At 37.5% G+C, this 23,601-nt stretch overlaps 2 protein-coding genes and 1 long non-coding RNA gene across 9 annotated transcripts in view; 2 read left to right on the top strand and 1 right to left on the bottom strand.

Moving 5' to 3' along the window:
• The window catches only part of LOC134211191 (motile sperm domain-containing protein 2-like), a 103,297-nt gene that overhangs the window by 23,537 nt on the left and 56,159 nt on the right, over positions 1–23,601 (bottom strand). The window lies entirely within an intron of this gene.
• LOC134211194 (uncharacterized) lies at positions 30–1,037 on the top strand. Its single transcript, XR_009978964.1, has 5 exons — positions 30–176; positions 234–347; positions 406–518; positions 580–647; positions 708–1,037. It is a non-coding gene; the product is annotated as an uncharacterized LOC134211194 (long non-coding RNA).
• LOC134211193 (uncharacterized) lies at positions 7,531–8,772 on the top strand. Its single transcript, XM_062687871.1, has 2 exons — positions 7,531–7,582; positions 7,641–8,772. Exon 2 carries the CDS (start codon positions 7,756–7,758, stop codon positions 8,515–8,517), a length of 762 nt encoding a protein of 253 aa, XP_062543855.1. The 5' UTR covers positions 7,531–7,582; positions 7,641–7,755; the 3' UTR covers positions 8,518–8,772.

Below are 23,601 nucleotides of genomic sequence, written 5' to 3'. Positions count from 1 at the left end.
TCGCACTACGATTGACACTCCTAATTTTGACGTGACATACTTCCGTTGATTAAAGCATTAGAAGCAGCAGATCGACTGACGTACGGTGTGTTAAAGTGTTCCCTTTTAAGAAGTTTACCGGAACCGCGGAACCGATGATCCTCTTAAACAGAGGAAAAGCAATCACTATTGCACAGGTGAAGATCTCGTCAAATTGATGATTGAAATTGAACTAATAATCCCTTGCCATACAGTGACAGACATTGCACGTGTGAGGAATAATCCTCGGCAGGCCCAATACCCCATTAACTACAATTCCCAATATCATCTGGAAAAGTGACGCCGAAATCACAAAACAGAGGTATCAGGTAAAACAATCTTTGCAATCGACACTAGATCAACCAATCTCAAACCCTCATTGATCAGATATACGGCCGGCTACCTGTCACAGCATAAGGTGCACAATACCGACGAACAGTCATCGTACCAAGCAACCCGTACCGTCGCACAGTACGAACCACGAAGAGGCGACAGTGCAGGTAAAGAGGAGTAGTTCATTAATCTAAACCACCAAGATAATCATAAACCACCCCTTCGCAGCTTCCATCCCGCGCAAACGGACCATATCCACCAAATCACTCCCCGAACACAGAAGGCCCTCGGAAGAGGTAACACAAATTCTAAAAACCATTGGTCAACATGCGCACTCATGCAATTACCCTATTCAGGGCCTTTCTTTTTTGATAAATAAATAGCAGCAGTGCGACGACAGCCGCGCTCACGCCACCGACATCGACACAGCATTTGCCAGGACGTGTGAAGATCGTCCCGATCGCTCTAACTAGCAGTTTTAGATTACATCCTCACACTATACCAAAATCCAATTGGAAAACTCAGTGGTGAGAACGACGAGCCTGTGAGAAACTCACTAATGCATGCTGAGCTTGGAGAGCGTCGCAGTCACACTAGTGTTGAGCATCAACGTTACCCACTAGTAACTCGGGTATCACGTGTTGACGGTTAGGAAGAAGGGTGAAAGGGCCCAAGCATCAAGTGTAGCACGGTGAGCAAATGGTGCGGAGTGGGTGGTAGCAGAAAGCTGTATCAGGTATCAGGTATCAGAACATCGGCTTCAGGGGCACGTTCACCTCAATTTGGGAGATTTGTGCCATCGCCTTCACAGCCTTTTTCATCACACACCTGACGGAAAAGGAAGTGAACAAAAAGGAAAGGAATGTGGATGGGAGAACAAAGGGAATGTTTGGAAAAGGGCCCTTGAAGAGGGCATACAACGCATAAGCGTACAAGAGCTTATAACTCCTTACCACAACGGGTTATGAACAACAAAATACTCTGAAGATTCAGGTTTCTGAAGTCAATTTCACTAAGTAGGGTAAAGTGCCCAATAGTGGACCCCCAACCAATAGTGGACCCTCCAGCCATTTTTGCATTATTACTGCACAATGTCAACACTTTGCTATGAAATTCTATCGGGAGAAGCTACCTTACAATCCTATGATTTGATTACATGCATTGGAAATGCTATGGAAAGAAAAATTAGATGATTTTTTACAATTCTATAAAAAATAAACACGAGAGTGTCCATTATAGGAATATTTTGGGGGGTCCATAATAGGGAAGAAGAACGTCCCGAAATGGGACATGAAAATCAAATGAAGTGTCGACTATAGGGAAGCAATTTCCCATTATGGACCCCCAGGGGGTCTACTATAGGGCGAATTTAGTTAGACTTTAAAATGTTAATTTCAACGAATAACGTCATGTATTTGGGTGTTTCATGTATGTATCGTGAAGAGGGGATACAGAGCTTGTTGTTAGATATCAAGTTGAGTTAATATGTTGAAAATTTCTAAGCCTTATGACAGGAAGAGTAAAATTCCGCTACTAGGGGGTCCACTATTGGGCATTTTACCCTAAGTGTTTACCAAATATTTGGAACCGCAATTGTGCATAGACTGGGCAGTTACATATTATATGATAAGAAGTTCCATAATCGGATTCACAACTATCACAAACAGATGATTCAACGCGTTGAATATTTGCCATGTGATAGTTCAGTCGGCAGTGACCTGTCAAGGCCTTGACTAAGACACTGCAATTCTGTTTAGACAGATTAGCTAAATAGCTTGCCACTACCGGAGATGGCTCCCGGATGAACAATTTTGTTTGATGACATGAATCCAGACTACTCCAATGCCATTTATGCTGAGTGACAGCCCAAGAGTTGACCAAAAGCTTCACCCAACACTTGGATATTGGAATAGCTGGCTCAGGACCAATAAAGTCATGCGATGCTCCATTACGAGCTAACTCATCAGCCATTTCGTTTCCAGCTATGGAAGAATGGCCAGGTACCCATATAAGGTGTAAAGTATTAACTGAATTCAGTTCCTCAATTTGAGTTCGACATGCGATTACTAACTTCGACCTTGAGTTGGCCGAGGCGAGAGCTTTAATAGCTGCTTGGCTATCTGAACAGAAGTATATTACTTTGCCCATAATGCGTTGCTGCAGTGCAGATTGCACTCCACACATGATGGCAAATATTTCCGCTTGAAAGACAGTGCAGTGTGTACCCAGTGAGTGTGACTGTTCCAATCTCAGCTCACGCGAATAGACGCCTGCACCTGCTCTACCTTCGAGGAGGGAGCCGTCAGTGTAACAAACAATGCTGTCCGACATACTTCTCTCCAAATAGCCAGATGTCCACTCATCCCGCGAGGGGAATTGTGTTGAAAATGTCCTATAAGGAAAACTACTAACATGTGAGATCACTTGGAGCAAGGAAAATTTTGTCCCAATTAACCATAAGCGGTAACAACGAAGTGTGTGTAGAACTGCGGTTTACAGGATTCTCTTCCATAAAACCGAGTACCCATAGTCGGTAAGTACAAGAAAATGCTTCTTGTTTGAGATGTATGTGTAGTGGGGCCACGTCGAAGAGAACTTCGAGAGCAGCCGTGGGAGTTGAAGAGAACGCACCAGTCATTGCCATTAGGCACATCCTTTGAAGATGGCCTAATTTAGACTGAATTGTCCTCACTTCCCCCTTTTGCCACCACACAAGACATCCATAAGCCAAAATTGGTCGTACAACTGTTTTGTAAATCCATTTGATATATTTGGGTTTAAGACCCCAAGTTTTACCAAAGGTTCGTCGGCATTGGCCGAAAGCCATACACGCCTTTTTGATTCTGTTAGGAGTCCAGGAAAGCTTTGAATCCAAAATTAGACCCACGTACTTTACTTGATCAGTTACATTGATTTCAGAACCAAAAAGATGTAATGGACGAATACCATTACGATTACGTTTTTCCGTGAAAAGAACAATAGATGTTTTATTCGGATTGACCGAAAGGCCATATTGGCGACACCAACTTTCAACTACCTGAAGAGCATTTTGCATCAGGTCGAATAAGGTAGTAATGCACAAACCCACTATCAATGTAAGATAGTCGTCGGCAAATCCATAGGTAGGAAAACCGCCATTATTGAGTAACCTCAATAGCGTATCTGCAACGAGATTCCACAAAAGTGGAGATAATACTCCCCCTTGAGGGCATCCGCAGATACTTAATTTCCTAATCGCTGCTTGACGTAATGTCGAGTAGAGATGTCGGTTTTTAAGTATCTGGTGAATCCATTTGGTAATAATATTAGGTAGCCCATGACAACGTGCGGCTTCCAATATTGCATCGAAAGACACGTTGTCGAAAGCACCTTCAATATCTAAGAAAGCACCCAAGCACGATTGCTTTTGAGCGAATGCTTTCTCGATATCGTACACAACCTTGTGTAGAAGAGTCACGGTGGACTTTCCAGATTGGTAAGCATGTTGATTAACATGAAGAGGCATGTTTGCCAAACAGTCATCACGAATGTGATGATCGATAATACGTTCTAAGCATTTCAGAAGAAATGAGGTCAGACTGATGGGTCTAAAACTCTTTGCTTCTTCATACGAAGCACGTCCTCCTTTTGGGATAAACTTTACAGTGACATCCCGCCAGGATATGGGAATATACCCAGTAGCAAAACTGCATACTAAAAGCTTTTTCAAAACATGTTTGATATGCTCAAAACCTCTCTGAAGTAGAACGGGATAAAATCCATCCTCCCCTGGAGATTTGTAGGGAGCAAAACTGTTAAGTGCCCATTGAATCGATTCAGTAGTTATGATTCTACGTGCTTGAGCCCAAGACCCATAGCTACATGAAAAGACATCAGGATCATCCGAAGATGTTATATCGACACATCCAAGGAAGTGCGTATCAAATAAGTGCTCTAACGATTCTTCATCAGAAGAAGTGTAGTCGCTATTTGGCTTGCGAATTTCGCCAACTTGGAAATCCTTGGATCTCGCAAGAATTTTATTCAATCGACTGGCTTCACTCAAATTGGAAACATTTGCACAAAGGTTTTTCCAGCCGGATCGTTCAGCAGATCGTAGAGCCTTCTTGTAAGCTTTGCGAGCCAACTTGAAAGAATCCGTCCCTGCTGAATGGCGTCTGTTCCAACTCCTTCTGCACTGCTTCCTTAGCTTAGCCAAATCGGAATTCCACCAAGGGGTTCCTCTTGAGGTGTTTACAGAACGTAAAGGGCAAGCTTCTTCGAAAGCTTCCATGATGTGCAACGTTGTAGTATCAACTGCATCATCCAAGTCGGTAGGAGTTTCTATAGAAGGTAGATATCCATGAAATTTGGTAGAGAGCAACTCTGTGTAAAGATCCCAGTTTGTTGAACGGGGATTTCTAAAACGCAAGGTCTGCGAAGTAACATTCAAATGATCAAAGTAGATGTAGCGATGGTCAGATATCGATTCCTCATCTGACACATGCCAATTAGTCAATTCGTGACTGATTCTATTGGAGCAAAGGGTGATGTCTAACACTTCTGCTCTATTAAATACCATAAAGGTTGGGCGATTGCCTATGTTAAGTAAACTAAGTTCGGTACTACTTAAGTATTCCATCAAGCTGGAGCCTCTCAGATTGATATCCGAGCTACCCCAGATGATGTGATGAGCATTAGCATCACTGCCGACAATTAGCGGAAGGCCTTTTGAAGTGCAATATATGACAACTCGTTTGAAAGCATCCGTAGGGGATGGTTCATCATGTGGTAAATAAACCGAACAATAGACGTATTTCCTGACGGGGGTTCCGCCAGTTGCATCAATTGTGACAGCACATACATCTCTGGTTGTTAGTTCAGAGATAAGTGTAGCAACAATAGCATTGTTTACAAGCACACATGCACGCGGCATTGATCGAGAGTTTGCCATTTCTTTACTGAAAGCAGCAAAAACCGGGTTCACTAGGTTACCTAGGTAGAAGCTACCCTTGCGAAAATAGGGTTCCTGCACCAAAGCCACTTGGGATTTGCCATTTTGCATAAGTCTACAAAGATTAATCGTTGCTGTTCTTTTATGCTGAAGATTGATTTGAGCTATCTTAACTGAAGCCATTGCAAATTAAGATAATGCACTCCACAACTTCAGCATTAATATGAACAGCAACGATGAAACCAAATTGGTATCTTATCAAGAAAGTCAAAGACGAAACACAGAGTACAATGTGTATAACGCATAAAGCGAATCCATATAGGTGACAATTTGTTGAAAACTAAATAAAAACATGCTCATAATCCCACCCTTATTTAACCTCAAGTTGAGATTGAATAAGAGTAGCCGATTATTTCGGAGAAGCAAAAAGTCAACTACGCCATAGCTCCGGTTAGCGCAGTAAGGGCTAGATACTGTGAAGGGTGCCCTGGTGCTTCACAGGCTCCGTTAGCGGTTAGGTTCTTTTTAGACCCTCCTAACCATTCATTCGTAGGCACGGTAAGCATAAAGCCGCATCACACCAAGAATTTGGGGTCACCTGTATGGTGGACTTATACCACCGGAACAGGCAATCCGTAGCGTTATTCTTAGCCAGATAACTGGCTGCCGACACCACACAGCTATCTTGGCTGTTCGGGGAGAGAAGTTGACATTGACTTTACGTCAACTCTCAATGTGGCCGAACAGCCAGCAGGACGTGTGAAGATCGTCCCGATCGCTCTAACTAGCAGTTTTAGATTACATCCTCACACTATACCAAAATCCAATTGGAAAACTCAGTGGTGAGAACGACGAGCCTGTGAGAAACTCACTAATGCATGCTGAGCTTGGAGAGCGTCGCAGTCACACTAGTGTTGAGCATCAACATTACCCACTAGTAACTCGGGTATCACGTGTTGACGGTTAGGAAGAAGGGTGAAAGGGCCCAAGCATCAAGTGTAGCACGGTGAGCAAATGGTGCGGAGTGGGTGGTAGCAGAAAGCTGTAGTGATTGACGGAAGGAAGAAGTGTGATCTGTGCATCGTGGTGTGAGCAGCATAAGGAAGTAGGGGAGAACGGTCCAAAATGCACCCCTGGGGCAAAACGGCCTCACTTATAAAATCACTCACATAATCTGTTGTGGTACATTCATGAACGAATATTACCATTACAATTCATAATAAGTTATCCATCATTGAGCTCCATTGGAAAAAAATATGCAAAATCCTTTCATATTCACTCAAATTTAATGATTTGCTATTCTTCCACCACATCCGTAAGATTGCAGTTCAATACATTAAGAAAATACAAACAACCATGCGTTCACCATCATTTTATATGCAATTGAGTCATTTTAGACCACCATTCGGGCATTTTGCCCCAGGCCTGTTTTTAAAACATTTTTTAAATGCGTTAGAAAGTCATGAAAACCTTATTGTTTTGAATAGGAGATCATTGTGAAATGTAGCTGGGTTTGTAAATTTTGCACCTATACGTTGAAATGGTTGGGTATTCTTGTTTATATGGGCGAAAATATCGAAAAAGCTTAAGGGGTGCATTTTGGACCGTTCTCCCCTAGTAGAAGCAAAAAGAAGATCGTGGCTGGGTGTTAGTGTGTGTGCATGCAACGTGAGAGCGGTTGAAGAAACAGTGCAGATGCACTTTCGAATAGAGCGCCGTCGAATGGTGCCGAGCAAGAACGTAGTAAGTAGGGGCCCCTAAACAAATGATAGCGAAGACGTTCGCTGAAGAGAGCACTACGGTGCAGGAAGGAGGTAGGCTTAGCATGTAAGACTTGAATGATGCAATACAAATATGTACCGTAATGCTTTGTGTATAGTATTATTTTGATTTGCGCAATATTTCGACCAAATGCAATTTATCTTCTTGGTACTGGGTGGAGGAGCAAATACTGTAAAGGGCCGTGCATTTGTCTTTGGGTATTCTCATGCTTTACGGCGGTTATAAATAAGAAAACGTAACAAAATTCTGCACTGTACTAGAAAAGGTCGTGATCGTCATAATACAGAGAGGAAAGCACCTTTTTATATTTCAGGCAACCAAATGAAAGAATCGTGGGTTCTTTGCTCAATTTCGCATGATAGGCGGTGTTGAGTGGAGTATGACATGTGTTGTGAAACTAGCAACACTGGCGTTTATATGTATGCAAATGCTTTCATACTTATGCTATTAAATTTGTTAGAATAGTTTAGAGTGGCAATGGAACCTGTAGCTCGTGAATTGAATTGAAATTAGTTTGTAAGTTAGTTCATAAATATCATAAGTTTAATAATTATTATTCGATAATAAATTTCAGCTTTGAAGCTGTGTGTAATGGAGAACACTGCTTTCAAAACCGTTTCATTCGAGCCAGGAAAATTCCGCCGCAACATTCTTCAAAGAAACTATCTCTGAAGTGGAAAAAACTAGCCATGGATGAGCTCAAACGAAAGCTTGCACTGCTTGAGGAGCAGAACAAAGCGTGGCGGGCTCAACAGAACGAAATCGAGAAGAGATTCCAGCTGGATTATCAACGTAAATTAGCGAAATTGAACGAAGACTACGAGACAGCTGTAAAGGAAATTGATGTGAAATATTGTGCACGAAGGGAAGTGATAATCGCGCAATATAATAGACCGAACATTCGTGATCAATCGGTAAACAAAGTACAGCAAATTTCTCATAGCGAAAAAACGAAACCAAACGATGAATTTGTCAGTGCATTATGTTTGGATGTCGTAGTTGTCCATCGTAAAGTGTCTTTGAGTGTCGCACATAACGATATGGATGGATTAGAGACGGCTACGCATGAAACTATATCAATCGACTTGGCACACACAAATAATACTGTGCACCTACGAATCGAGCAAAAACAGAATGCCATTGAATCTAAACGCGTAGGTAAAGCGCTACAAAACGGTAGTAATGATGCGGGGTCAACTGGTCATCGTACAAACTCGGTTAAATGCGTCATTGTGGAAACCGTCGTGCAGAAAAACATCAGAAAGGAATTCTTATACTCAGCAGTCATGGATAATGTGGCGGGCGCTCCGATGCTAAGCGGTTTGTTTTACGTATTGGAGGAAAATGTGAGAGAAAATTTTGAGCGATTGGCGAAAACAAGGGTTTTCGATCCAGGCGGAACTGACAAGTGGATAATTTTTGAGAAGGTGAAGTTCAGAAATTCGAAATAGGCCAGTTTTGTTACTAGTTTCACGGGTGGGAGTGTTGAGTGGAGTATGACATGTGTTGTGAAACTAGCAACACTGGCGTTTATATGTATGCAAATGCTTTCATACTTATGCTATTAAATTTGTTAGAATAGTTTAGAGTGGCAATGGAACCTGTAGCTCGTGAATTGAATTGAAATTAGTTTGTAAGTTAGTTCATAAATATCATAAGTTTAATAATTATTATTCGATAATAAATTTCAGCTTTGAAGCTGTGTGTAATGGAGAACACTGCTTTCAAAACCGTTTCATTCGAGCCAGGAAAATTCCGCCGCAACAGGCGGTCTTGAAAGGAAGTTGTGCTTTATAATAAAATTATAATTTCTTAATTATTTTAATAAACATATGCGAAGAATAGTGACGAGTCGATGAATTAATCATATTCCTTCAACTAAGGGGCTGTCCACAAACCACGTAGACCGAAATTTCACATTTCCAAACCCCCCCTCCCCCCTGGTAGACTTTCGTAGACTTTTTCGAAACCCCTCCCCCACCCCCTTGAAGTCTACGTAGACTTTTCCATATTTCACAAAATATCATATGTGATTGGACGATCAAAATCGAAATCAAATTTAATCCTCTGTCCATAGCTCTTGAAACCAAATCTCAAAGTCAGTCAATTTAATTTCTGTTGAATTCGACTCCTCCTAGAGGTGTGCAGCACCGCTACCAATACTTTTGCATCGCCACGCCACAGGCAAAAGTCTGTCACGCATCTGACTTTTAATTCTTCTCGCCGTTTCAAGTTTATAGAAAAACGAGGAATTTGTAGAATTTCGAAAAATTTCGAGTTCAAATTCCGAGAATGTCTAGTTTACATTCCAATAAGTTTTTCGTGGAAATTTTCGTGGAAGATCCCTATTAATAATCTTTTAAGCTTCCCCGTAATATTTCAAAGAACTTTCCGTGAAAATTCCGATGCTTTTCTTGAAAATTCCATGCAATATCCCATCGAATAATCATCCGTGGAAATCGAATCATTAATATTCCGAGTAAATTTCCGTGAAAATTTGGAATTATTTCCCGAAATAATTTGAAGTTTAAATGAACATTCGGAAATATTTCCCGTGGAATTTTAAAATGGTTTCCAATATTCTTGCAGATTTAAAACAATTTCCTGAGGAAATTGAAAAAAAATCCTATAAAAAAAAGACTTTTCCGAATAATTTGCGGTGGAAATTATAGAGAATTTTCAGTAGTAATTTTGATTAATTTCTCGTAAAAAATTCGAATATTTTTTCATGAAAATACAAAAGCTTTCTTACAAAAATTGCAATTTGTTTTGCGGAAACTCAAAAGGTTTTTGGTAAGAAATGCAAATAATTTCTCGTGGAAATTTTCAATAGTTACTTTAGAAATTCCGAAGATTTTCCATTGACTAGTCTAAAGAATTAGCATTAGTACTTCCGAAGAAATTGCCGTGAGATATACGAAGAATTTCCCATGAACATTTCAAAAAATTTCGCTTATCTAGCCAAAGAATTCCTCGCGAACATTCCGAAGAATTTCCGAAATTAAGAAAAATTTCCAGGGAACTTCCCAGAAAATCTCCAGTGAAGGGTTTCTCGCGGAAATTTCGGGGAATTCCCAGTTGAAGTGCGACATAATTTTCTCGTGAAAATTCTATAGAATCACTCAAATAAGTTTCCGACGAAAATAAAAAAATATTCTAGTAGAATCAGCAATAAAATCCAAGCGGGAATTTTGAAATATTTTCAAAAGTTTTTGTAGAATACTTTGGAGAATTTTCCTGCTCAACACAGAAGAATTTCCTGGGGAAATCCATATAGTTTTAAGCCATAGTTCAGACTGTTACATCAGTGAAACTCATTAGATTTTTCTAAAGAAATTCAAAAGATTATTTCAAGTCTTGTAAAAAAATCTGAGCAGATCCTTTAAAAAATCAAACAATAGGGAACCTTGCACATAGCTGCATTATAAATTGATTTTCATAAAAAAAAAAGTCTACGTACACTTTTTGTAAACCCCCCCGTCCCCCTTCGTAGACTAACGTAGACTTTTTCGAGACCCCTCCCTCCCCCTCAAGAGTCTACGTGGTTTATGGACAGCCCCTAATCGAGTTGAAAGTGATAATAAACACAAAAATAAAGCAGATATTGCACACTTTCATGCCTTGTCACGGGACAAATATTTTTTGAGGTTTTTGTAGCATGCCATTCATCCTTCGCGTTTCTATAGATGTTGAAAGGGGCAGATATGTAAACATCGCGTGACATCGCTTATTAAAAATGAAAATTGCAGTACTGAAAAATTCTGCAGAACTCGCCGAGATGGGAAACCCCAGAGTTCTTGGAATATTGCGTTCTTCAAAGAATAGACCAACATGCAAATTTTTCAACAACAAATGCACACACGTACAACTGCACTAAAAATAGAATTGCTTTCTTAGAATTTCTAATCTTGGTTGTTCAGCAAACAAAAATATTGAGTTTTTTGCGAGTTTAATGCGTATTTCGCTTTCTACTGTTTGAAAACATCACTGCTCAATGTAAGGCAATGGGAAGGCGGACTCGCTAGCGTAGATGGGCACACAGGAAGGAGAGGTTTAAGACAAATCTTAAGCAACGAGTTCTTCCCAGTAGTACGTCAGAGTACTCCTCAAAACTGTCAAAGGAATTGGAATCAAACGAACTTTGGTGGCTATTTTCCATAGTTCCTAAAGCATCTGCGCGAGCGGTGGACTTAAGTTGAGGTTTCATTCGCGTGATGTCGAGGATTATGTCCAATCGCTATTCACAGAATAAACCTTGTAGATGGCAAATTACGATGACATCGATCACCTTTGTGGCCCGAGGTAAACAACCCTTGAGAATCATTTTTTTTATTAGGATTTATTTTTATATAAAATTTTTGGGAGACCGTAGTTTTTTTTGTTCTTCTGACATCAAAGTTTAATACTTTCGTTTTTTTCTTTTTGCAGAGTTGTTTGGCTCAGTCTTTATTTTACGTAGAGCTCCGTAGCTCTCCATAGGCCATCCAGAAGATGCTCCCAGTCGAATTATACCTCGAGCACGACTAACGCGCTTAAAAGTGAAACAACGACAAATCTTCACCAACATTATCAGTACACTAGCACCGCGCAACGCAACGGGGGCATAACGACATACTCAGGGTTGTTACGAAGATCCTGAAATTTTTTCCACCCCAAATCCGCGCCGACTAAAATCAATTTCGCTTTTTTTCCCTTCTAGATGGCCATATTCACCACTAGAAGTACTGAAGCTACAAGTAACATTTTGAGTGGCAAGATGCATTGATATACAAAGAATGTCCAGGCCAGATTTAATCATAATTGTTTATAGATAGACTTAGGGGCCATCCAGAAACCACGTGGTCATATTTTTGAAGATTTTCAACCCCCCCTCCCCCCATGTGGTCTATCGTGGTCATTTGGCAGACCCCCCCTCCCCCCCCCTTTGACCACGTGGTTTTTTTTTCAAGCACAAAAATTAAAAAAAACCTATGTAACTAAAACATATGGTTAATCCGATCAATTTTGAAGATGGACAATTTCAACTGATTCAAAATCAAACTAAAACCCAGCATGGAAATTATAAATTTTCATTATTTCGAAGATTTTTATGATGTTATCATGTTGTAATGTGTATCAGGTATTAGGTTATCTAGAACTCGCATACCTTCGATGCATCAGGAGTATACCAAAATGCGGACTCGCGAATATGTTATAAAAATTTCGAGAAAAATTTGTAATGGTTTAGAAATTTTCCAAAATATCCCTATATTTTTAATTTCTTTATTGGTGATTTTTTAAATACATAATTCCAATTTTGCTTTTACAAGTGCTAATTTATTATTGTTTTGTGGAAAATTTTCAACTGTATATGGAAATTTTGCATTATTTGCAGTAATTCTATATTTATTTAATACTCATACCCTGATTTCTTTATTGGCACTTTCCAATTCTATTATGGAAAATTTCTATTTTTTCTCTAATAAATAATCTAGAGCTAGCTCATCTCTCAAAATTTCTAATTCTTCATTGAAATTTTATTTTGATATTGACTCGTGGAATCCAATGATGCCATACTAAACATATTTTCTCGGTCACTCTGATGTCTTTCGAATAATTTCCCAAGGAACTTCTATTCCATATCTCGAATATGCTTCTGTCAATGGTCTTTTCATAAGCTACTCAGAAAAGAATGAATTTATTATAGATCAATTATCATTTTGGAGTTCGGATCATTCGATTTATCCAATTAACCAAATTATGAATGATGTATGATATAATATCCCATTAGGTCCATTGGGTTGATATGACAATTGTTATTTGTACAAGCTACTACACTGCCGTTCTACGCATAATTGTCCCATGTACATAGGAAATCCCAGCAAACATGGGACAAATATGCGTATGACGGCAGTACAGACTTTTTAGTTAAAAAAAATATGTTGAGCTTTTTAATGGAATGTCTTTACTTGTCATAAAACGAGTTTGTACCTTCCCATTTAATTCCACCACTTGATTGTACCTTGACAGATACGTATTTCGACCTCAACAGTAAGGTCATCTTCAGTGTTTCGTACTTGACTCGACTTAGGTTATACAAAACTTTTAGGTTTTAAAAAACGTCCTGGAAGTCGTATTGTTTGAACTACTTAATCATCCAAGTCCGTGAACCCAGTGGCATAGTCATTGTGCAGCTTGATGTTGACTCAAGATAATTTTGGGTACCTTGTCTCTTAGATCTCATGTTAATGGAAATTAGGATCCTTTGCTTATTTCATCGGATTGGGTACATACCGATGATGAGGACATTACAAATGTCATGATTGATCACCGAGAAGTCGTGGGCTGAACTTGAGAGCAATCACTGGCTTAACGTTCAGGATGACCCATCTTATCTGAGTGTTCAGAATGATTCAAACATTTCAACTTCATTTGCATGCTCTTAGAATCGAAATCTTCCCAAAGTTTCGGATAACTGAGTTTTCAGGGTCAGTCAAATTTGAGCATATTTTTTTCTGTAAAACCAATATCTAGATGAACAATTTTACTGAAGAAAATGGTGGTCTAGCTCTCTTTTGTGATTTAATAGACAATCTAAAACGCTGGGCATATATGACCCATCCGTCCTGAAAGGGTTGAGATTTGTTTTGGAATTCAATTTCAATCGTTATTATAACACTATTTATTACCTAGATTGTTTTAGGAATTGGAGTGTTTTTTCTGGAACACTGCCACTTTTTTTCATATCGCCGGACTCTTCTTAGTTCTAAGACCCTTTTATGAATTTAAAAAGCATTTCATTTAGAATTTCATGTTGATTTTTTAAATGCAAACTTCTCTATGTCATAACCTTTTTCATACGCACTACTAGAATTTTGTGCATTATTGATCGAAAAATTTAAAAATGCACCTAAATGTTCTAATTAGGTGCATTATTAAATTTTTCGATCAATTAGCCTAATTATTCAATATCATAAGAACTAGGCTTCTTTATCCTAAATAATTGCCTACATGTATTGCTCGGATGAATTTTAAATTCCAAGATCTTCCTAATTTTCAAGAATAATTATTCTGGAGTTGCAAGGGAAACCCTTCAGAATAGTTAGAAGAAATTCTTCGGAGTCTCCACGGAAAAATGTTCAGTATTTCAACGATTTTTTTTTCGAAATTCTGTGGAAAAGTTCCTAAAAAAGGTTTGGTAGAAATTTTGAAGAACTAGAAGAATCCGTAGAAGGATCTTAAATGCATATTTACGATGAAAATTCCAATAAACATCAAATTCCGAAGAACTTCCGGTATAAATTAGAAAACAAATCCAGCTTACTTTTTTTACAGAATCTCTAAAGATTTTTTTTCAAAATCCTGGGCAAATTTAATGAATCTTCAAAGGAAATTCTTCTAAATTTCCAATGGAAATTTTTTTCGTTTTTCAAAAAATAATCTTAGAAATTTTCAACAGTTTTTTTAATTTCCAAAAGAAATTATTTGGAATATACCAAAATATTTCGGATGGAAATTCCTTAGATTTTCCAGTAGAAAATCGATGAAAAGTTCATCTAAAACACCAATAATGAATTTCCCGAGGATATTTCGATGTTTTTACAAGTGGAAATAACGAAAAAAATTGCACTTTTGTAGTACTTGTGAAGGTTGTACTTTAGAAGCAATTCCAATAGGAATTCCTTAGAAAATTAAATCAAAATTTTTAAGATTTTCTGATGTGAAAATTCCTTAAAATTTTAAATCATTTCTTGTGCTTCTTTGCATGGTAAAGATTTAAAGCAATGTTTAGCTGAACCTACAAAGAAATCAAAATGACTTTCCGAAGAAGAATGAATTTCCATGAAATTTTGAAAGAATTTATGGTGCAAATTAAAAAAACACGAACCTTGTGAATTCTAAAGATTTATTCTTAGAAAATCCTAAGTATTTGTAGAAGATAATCCATAGATTCTTCCGTGGAAATTCTAAATAATGCCTCTAATAAAAAAAATATTTGGAAAATGTAAAAAATGTGATAGAATTCACAAAGAGCGTCAATATTTTCATTTCAAACTCCCAAATTTGAAAACAAAAATCCAAAAACAAAAAATCAACGGTAATATCAAAGTGTTTCATGTGGCATTGGCTATTTAATTTCTCATGAAAATTCAGAAGATTTTTTCTTGAAAAATTTAGAAGTCTTCTTCTTCTTCTATGGCTCCATATTCCAACTGGAAGTTGGTCTGCTTTTCAACTTAGTTTATTCTTTTAGCATTTCCTCAGTTATAAATTGAAAGTTTTAAATGCCAGCAATTGTACGATTATATATCTTGTGTAGCAAGTACGAAGGATACATTATACCTAGGATGTCGACAATGTTTGACACCCGAAAACATCCTAGACAGGAACGAGAATCGAACTCGTCATCTCCGGATTGTCAATCCTATGCCTTTGGTCGTAAGGCTAACTGGAGACTAAACATTTTGAAGTTCGAAAAACTTATTTTGGAAATGAAATAGAATTTCTGGTGAAGATTCGGAAGAACTTGTCGAAGAAATTCATTAGAATGTAAAAAAAATATGAAAATATGAACATTTTTTTCCACCGAAAATTATATGTATTTCCCACGAGACTGTTTTGAATTTTCAGACAGAATTCACATAGAATTTTTTTCGGCATTTACACTGGCGATATTTTGTTTTTTTTTCATGACCAATTTGTAGCAAAATTTACAACCAAAATTTTCCAGAGAAAATTGTTCAAAAACATTCTGAATGCTAGCACTTTATCAGGATTGTATGAAGTAAGGTCAAAGTTTTACAGGAAATTTTTTACTGGATTTTCCTGAATATCCGCAAGATATTCTTTTGAAGATTTTCTTGAATTATTGTAAAAACATGAACAGTTTTCAAAATTGTAGCTGTAGTCCGCTGATGCAAAAGTGTCGGCGGCGTAATGCCAAAAACCATCTGCGGCGGAATTTTAAAAAAATATTTTTTCATTTTTCTTTCCCAATTGTTTTTGGTGAAAATTGAGACTGAAACGCAACCTGCTTTTTCGTTTATTTTTTTTTATGGAAATAGGATCCAAAGCTAAGTTGGCCAAATAATTCAGATATGCATCGGCGTTGCGACCGACGCTGCGTTACCAGGTTTTCTCGATGCTTAATGCTAAATTATTTTTAACACTGAGTTGAAAAGACGCTACGTGGGCATCGGCCCTAAGATGCGCTTTGCGTTTAATGATTAAATCATTAAATTTTGATGATTTGTATTTTTTACACCGCTATTGTTATTTACCAAAAATTTTCGTGTTAAAAAAAACCACGTGGTTCGAGAGCAACACCCCCCCTCCCCCCATGTGGCTTATCGTGGTCATTTTCCAAAAATATATATATATATATATAACAAGGGCTTGAAAATATCCAAAAAACAATGTTAATAGCCTTCAAGCGTAAGTTACAACATTTGCTAATGAAAATAAAACTTATCTGGATATACATAAAACAAAACCTAATAAATGGGTGTAATACATAAGCGTATACATAAACGTCCTTAGATCTAGCACTTTATTTATTAAATTTTCACCTCAAACTAAATCCGCACCAAATCCGTGTGAAACCCTAAAATCGTTATGAAAATCAGCGCCAAAACCGCGAATATCGCGAGATCCGCATAGTCGTAACAACCCTGCATACTTCAAAATGATTAGTACAAAGCTTTACTCAGCGATCTATGATGAACTCTGTGTTATCAATAAGATGATATTGTTTGTATATATCACAAAGAATCGTGGCTCCGCAAAGTATTATACACGCCTGAGCCTATCAAATAAATATTTTTTGAAAGAATGAAGCATTGAAAAAGAGAAAAAGGGTTTCCATCGCAATATGTGGACTTAAAAGCTTGCATCGAAGAGCCATTTTTGAAGATATATAAAAACGGCTACGTACGACGGCAGAAAATGTGTAGAATTCAAAAAATTTAACTTCTCTAACCGATTCAATACGGATGGGTCATATATGACCAAGGAGCTAGACTTTACTAAGGTGGCGCAGTGACGTCACTATTTGCGTTGCATAAGAACAGCGGGAGAGTAAAAGAAATAACCAGTGGAACGCAGCGCTGATCTGCGCCACCTTAGTAAAGTCTAGCTCATTGATATGTGACCCAAGACGAAAATCAGCTGTCAAAAATCAGTTTTAAGAGATAGAGCCTTGCTTTCTTCAGCAAAAATGTTCAAAATTAACTGCTCCATCCAGGATAAATGTTGCACAGGTCAGATTACGGGCACTAGGATGATCTACCCTAGCAGCACAATTTACGTTGATTTGGTTGCAATAACTCATATATGACAAAACACTCCATACTGTCCTTGAGTACCGATCCTTATATCCAAAACGATCAACATGAAGATCTTCGATGTCTTAATTATTTTTATGAGCTGCAATAGCTCCACTGGATTTCGTTACACCACATCACAGAAATCTTTGAACTTCTACGATACTCCAAACTGTCTTTGAGCTCAGATCCTAATATTCAAATCGATCAACAAGAAGATCTTCGATGGTCTAGCATGAATTTACCGCCAAAAAATGTGTATGGCGAAGGACATCTAGGGAAGACCCATGAAGTACGTCAAGCAAAACAAATACCATTTTCATTACATTTTCAATTACCTTTTTCCTTCGTCACACTTCTTGTATGAACCTCAAGTATTTTTTTTTATTAATCGTCACGCTGCTCAAATCCCCCGTCCTAGTAAGGATGTAACGAACTTTGTGAATGGCCACCTTAAGAAAAATCATCAACAATAGGAGCATTTCTCGAAAAAACAATCCCAGTTATCAGTCCACTAATTTTTTTTTCGATGAAGAAGATTATTAGTGAGAAAATGTAACTATTGATAGCTTTTGGTACACTATTGCTTCCAAAAGGTTTACTCCTAGTATGCTGCATGTTTTCAGCAGTGCACCAGGGCTTAAAGTGTCGATTCAAATCTGATTGTTTTTGATGATTTCAAACTTCTGTTGACGATCTCGCAGAATAACATCAAATGGTTGCAGAGGAACTGAGAGATAGATTTTTTTTTGCAACATGTTTTAGATATTATATTTTATTCATTTTGGGAATAGTATGGTGAAAAGAGTACGAAGTGAAATTTTTTGAAATTATTTATGCGTAATTTTTTTTTTGCAATTCCTGATCATAATACCTGGTTTACAGTTCGCCTTTGAGTGATAAAACGGCCTACTTTTCCATACCAACGAAATGGGTGCTTTAATGAAAATTATGCAACTCAAATGGGTTGCATAAAATCCATTATAAAACTCATTTGGGTGCTATAATGAAAAACCAACATCGGAACAGTAGTTACATAACTACATTTTGCTGAATTAGCTTGGGATAGTGTTCAAATAGTGTATTCGTCGCGTCACGTAATAAATGAAATAATTTGATGGACATAACATCAGAATTTTCCAAAGACAAGTTCATCTATCGCTTCAAGGCTTGTCGAGCTATACAATGACGCACGATAACATAGAAACTGATTGTTCTGTGCAGCAACATTATTTATTGGCAAGAATGATCATATGGAGTAAATCAGAGCATACAATTTTGGTACAGATTTATCATATTAAAGCCCATTTTTCGTGATTGCAAAAAATAGTACGTACGTGATCATATAGAACCTCAAGCTCAACATTCAATTGCAGTTCTGATTGAGAATACTGTCATATGTATATACTTTATATAATAAGTATGAAGCAAGTAAGTATAAGAGTGCCAACGCCTTCGAAGTACAACTTACTCTAATTCCGATTGATTATGGAGTAGCAACTATTCACTTGTACAGCCGGTCATCAAGGGACGCCGTGGTCCCCGTAGACCAAGCTATATTCTATAACATTATTGACGATAAAAGGAACGAAAAAAATGTGGACGCGATGTTTGTGATCATAATAAGACGCTTTTTTATACGTACGTACTGTGTAATGATGTCCATTGGAGCAATTCCTACTAACAAGCAAGTTTGGGAACCTATGCATCACTCTGTTATGCAATTCTGAAGTTTCTTAATTGTTCTGGGAATACTGTGCTTTTATATAATGGTGTAATGATGTTCCATGATGCCTCTCTAACTAGAAAATAAGCTTCAGAACCTATGAATCACTCTGTTGGTCCTTTAGACCTTCAATATCTGAACTCAAGAATGATTTGGAGTATCGCAGGAACTCTGGGAATATTATGATTTGTATATACTGGTATAATGATGCCCCATGGGGTTGCTCCAATTAACACACAATCTCATGAACCCATCAATCACTCTGTTGGTCTTGTAGACCTCCAATATCTGAACTCAAGAATGGTTTGGAGTACCGTAGCTATTCTGGGAATGTTGATTTTTTAAATATACTGATGTAATGATGTCCCATGGGGTTTCTACAACTAACATACAATCTCAGGAACCCATCAATCACTCTGTTGGTCTTGTACACACTTAAATTAGTTTGCCAACCTCAGCAAAATTTTCGCTGAAATTCCAACAGCCGAGATCTCGGTAATTTTTTTTTCGTCATAATTTTACCGGAACTCGACAAAGTTGACTTTTTACCGAGATCTCAGTAACGACTACTGATGACTCGGTAAAGTTTACCGAAATCTCGGTAAAATTTTTACCGAGATTCGACGAAATTATTGCCTAGATTCCGGTTGTTGGATTCTCGACATTCGTAAAATTTCAAATTTTAAGTGTGTAGACCTCCAGGATCTGAACTCAAGAACTGTTTGTAGTACCGTAGATATTCTGGGAATGTTGTATTTTGTATATACTGGTGTAATGATGTCCCATGGGGCTTCTCAAACTAACAGACAAACTCGGGAACCTATGAATTACTCTGTTGATCTTGAAGACCTCCAATATCAAGAATAGTTTAAAGTACCGTTGATGTTCTGGCAACACTGCGATTTGATAAACATAATTCAATTATTTCTCAATTACCTTTGTCAACTTCAAATTGGCCAATCAAATTGTAAATCATCAAGATCTGAACTCAAGAAAGGGCTACTAGAAGATCTCAAAAAAAAAAAATTTCTCCCATATTTTTACTTTTTCATGGTTTGCATCCCTTCTTGAAGCAGTATGTCCAAAACTGATGTTGAAAAACGAAAAAAAAAATCCATATTGAATCGAAAAAAAATAGAACGAACCGTTTTTAAGTTATGAAGTCCTACAACTTGTGCGGCGAAAACTCACTCATCTTTTAAGGCTTCATGACATGTCATTCAGAATGGCTGCCTTGCGGCTTACCAACACAGTCAAACAATCACCCACCCCACCCACCCAGATATGCACAGATAAATTTAATTGATATATTGCCCACATACCTGACCATCTTCTCACTAAAAAAGTAAATCTGGACTTAGTTCTAAGTTCAATCTATGCGGCGGTATGATGATATTATCACATAGCGCTAATTTAGGGAAGATATATAAGCAAGTGAACAAAGTGAAAAAATTCCCCCCAGTAGCGCGCTATGCCAACGACGTCGCCGGTTTCAACACTCTGCACGCCGTCGGTAGCGTCGTATGCAAGCAATCATTGATCAGCAGCAGACAGTGATGTCGATATGAAATATTGTGAAATCATAGCGGAAACATGTAAAATATCGATTTAATTAATCAATCTTTTCCTAAAGCATTATGTATTGATGCAATAATAATACCTTATTGATTTTGTTTTGGGGTGCATTGTCAGAAATTGAAAAATCGGGGCAAAAAATTATCTTGTTATTGGTGCGTTTAAGCAGCTGGCAACAACAGTTGAGGATGTAAACATAAACAACCAGCATCGTGAAAACATAATTCATAAATATTCACCTAAACCAAAGAAAAACTGATGCTTTTCTGACAAATTCCAACAGTTATTCCCATGCTTAGACTGTATTGATTAATACTGCTTATAAATTGGGCTGAATTCTTCCAAATGCGTGCAATGTTTACTGCACTTGTGCACGTGCACTTGTCTTTGAACTGCTTTACTCGCACCAAGTTACGTTTTACCCGATCGGTTGTTTCAAAATTATTGCAAAAAAAAAACGTTGAAAAAAAAACTAAAAATCAATGCTTGCATGTTAGGGTGGCTCAAAAAACACTTTTTAAAATTTTTTGATGGGCCGCCCTTTTATTCGGTTCTATTTGATGCCCTGATGCTCTGGACAAAATTTCAGCCAAATCGGTCAACGTTTGGGCAGTGCTAAACTCGTTGGAAGTTTATATGGAAAAATGTATGCAGAAACATCCAAAAACAGTGATTTGCAGTTGGACATCACAATTTACGATCAAGAATGATACTCATTCATTTCTTGTAGAATTAAATACAGAATGCCATGCTGAAAACCGCGAGAAGATTAGAGTTTATTACGCAAAGATATTAGCATTTTACTGCAGTGTTGTAGGGTTGAACTTATTTCTTTTCAAAGGTAAAAGAAACGAAATTTGCTCAAACCCCACTTCAGAGAAATGCTAATAACTTAGCCGGGCAAACTCTAATCTTCTCGCGGTTTTCTGCATAACATTCTGTATTAAATTCTTCAAGATCTGAATGAGTATCATAGTTCTTCATCGTAAGTTGTGCCGTCTAACTGCAATTCACTGTTTATGGATGTTTCTGCATACATTTTTCCATATAAACTTCCAACGAGTTTAGCACCGCCCAAACGTTGACCGTTTTGGCTGAAATTTTGTCCAGAGCATCAGGGCATCAAATAGAACTGAATAAGAGGCCCATCAAAAAAATTGAAAAAAGTTTTTCCCATACTAATTTGAGCCACCCACAGTGTTTTCTAACCCAGGAATTCGTGATCGAAAATGTTTTGGCCATGAAAAGTTGATTTTAGAGTCTCAGTGACTTCGGAGAAAAGTTTCAGTATGTTAAGCTCCATATTCTGGAAAAAAATTTTTTTTGACTGATCCCCCTAAAAGTGAGATGGACATTCTCTTTCCTCCAATTATGAAGATACATCATTGGTGTCTTCGAGAAAGTTGTAGAAAAAGTTTCTACGAAAAATTTTGCTATATAAACTTTATTTCTATCTGCTATAGAAGTGGAGATATGGGTCGTTATTTATGAACGACCACCAAAAAACAGGCTTTACACGATACTTTCGTCAATATATTTTTTAGATTTTTCAAATGTTCTACAAAGTTGTCCGTCGCGATAAAAAACATGAACCTTTCGAAGCCAGTTTCTTCTTATTTTCAATATTGACGAAGTTATTGACGATTTTCGGTTAAAAAATGAGCATTTTGACATTAACTGCATACATGTAGGGGCAAAATGGGGCAGAATTTTATTTAGGTAATTGAAAGTATAACTCATGCTCTAATGGTTGCATTGCAACATATATGTGACATAGCTTGACATAAGTGCCGTATGAACATCTTTTTCTTCTTCTTATTATTATATACTAGCAGACCCGACGAACTTCGTTTCGCCTAAAATTGATTTATTTTCTGATTAGATCTCGAGTTATGAAGAAATTGGTGTTTCATTTGTATGGGAGCCCCCCTTTCCACAGCGGGGAGGGGTCTCGAACCATCTTAAGAACCTTCCCCGGCCCCAAAAACCTCCACATACAAATTTTCACGTCGATCGGTTCATTAGCTTCCGAGTCTATAAGGCACAGACAGACAGAAATTCATTTTTATGTATATAGATAAAAATGTATTGGTCTGTATTGTGCATAACTAAGAAACGGCTGGATAGATTTTCCTTTTTTTTTTATTTCTTTATTAAAGAGGCTTGCAGCCCAAGGCTGGCTCACCTCTGGAGAGGGAGAAATAGATTTTCTCCATTTCTTCAGCAAATTTGTTTATCAACATGTCCGACGGATTTACAGAATATTTTCTCATTATCTCGACCAAAATTGGAAAAAATATGAAAAATTGAAAATAAAATTTGCATGGAAATTTTAAAAAGGTAGATCGCATTCTCGCCTACTGTGCAGGACAACGTCTGCAGGGTCATCTTTAGTCTTTACACTTACGCCAGACCTATGATTTAGCCAAATACAAAATTTTCTAAATGATTATGGATGGATGTTTTACAGAACTGACATGAATTGCAAATTCCGCGGGAAAAAACAACGCGTATTTGAAAAAAAAATATAAAAAGTCACGTAAAAAGCGACCCCAGTGTATTTGGGCAAATTGTATTATTTTAAAAATCACCATACAGCCAGGAATGCTGATGAGAGGAAATGCAGTATCGGGTAAATCAGTAATCTTTATTGAATGGAAACTATGGTTAGCGACGCCTCAAACATCATAAGTTTAAATATAAATTTATGAAAGCAATTCGAAGGTACTTGTTTTACCTATTTACTTTTTGAAATATCCCTGAATAATAAAAAGCCGGTTTGCTACGTCTAAAACATCACAATATTGCAAAACAGGTTAACAGAAAAGTGTTCCAACAATTTTAGTTTATTTCTTTTCATTTAGAATTCTCTGGAAATACTAATATCCCGATATATTGGTATTTCTCTGTAAAATATCCGTCGATTCGACAAT

Source organism: Armigeres subalbatus, chromosome 2 (genome assembly GCF_024139115.2).
Source record: "Armigeres subalbatus isolate Guangzhou_Male chromosome 2, GZ_Asu_2, whole genome shotgun sequence".
In the NCBI taxonomy this organism is placed as follows: domain Eukaryota; kingdom Metazoa; phylum Arthropoda; class Insecta; order Diptera; family Culicidae; genus Armigeres; species Armigeres subalbatus.
This window is presented reverse-complemented; position numbering and strand designations above follow the sequence as displayed.

Coding starts and splice junctions, on each gene's coding strand:
- LOC134211193 (XM_062687871.1), top strand. CDS start 7,756: ATGGATGAGCTCAAACGAAAGCTTGCACTGCTTGAGGAGCAGAACAAA.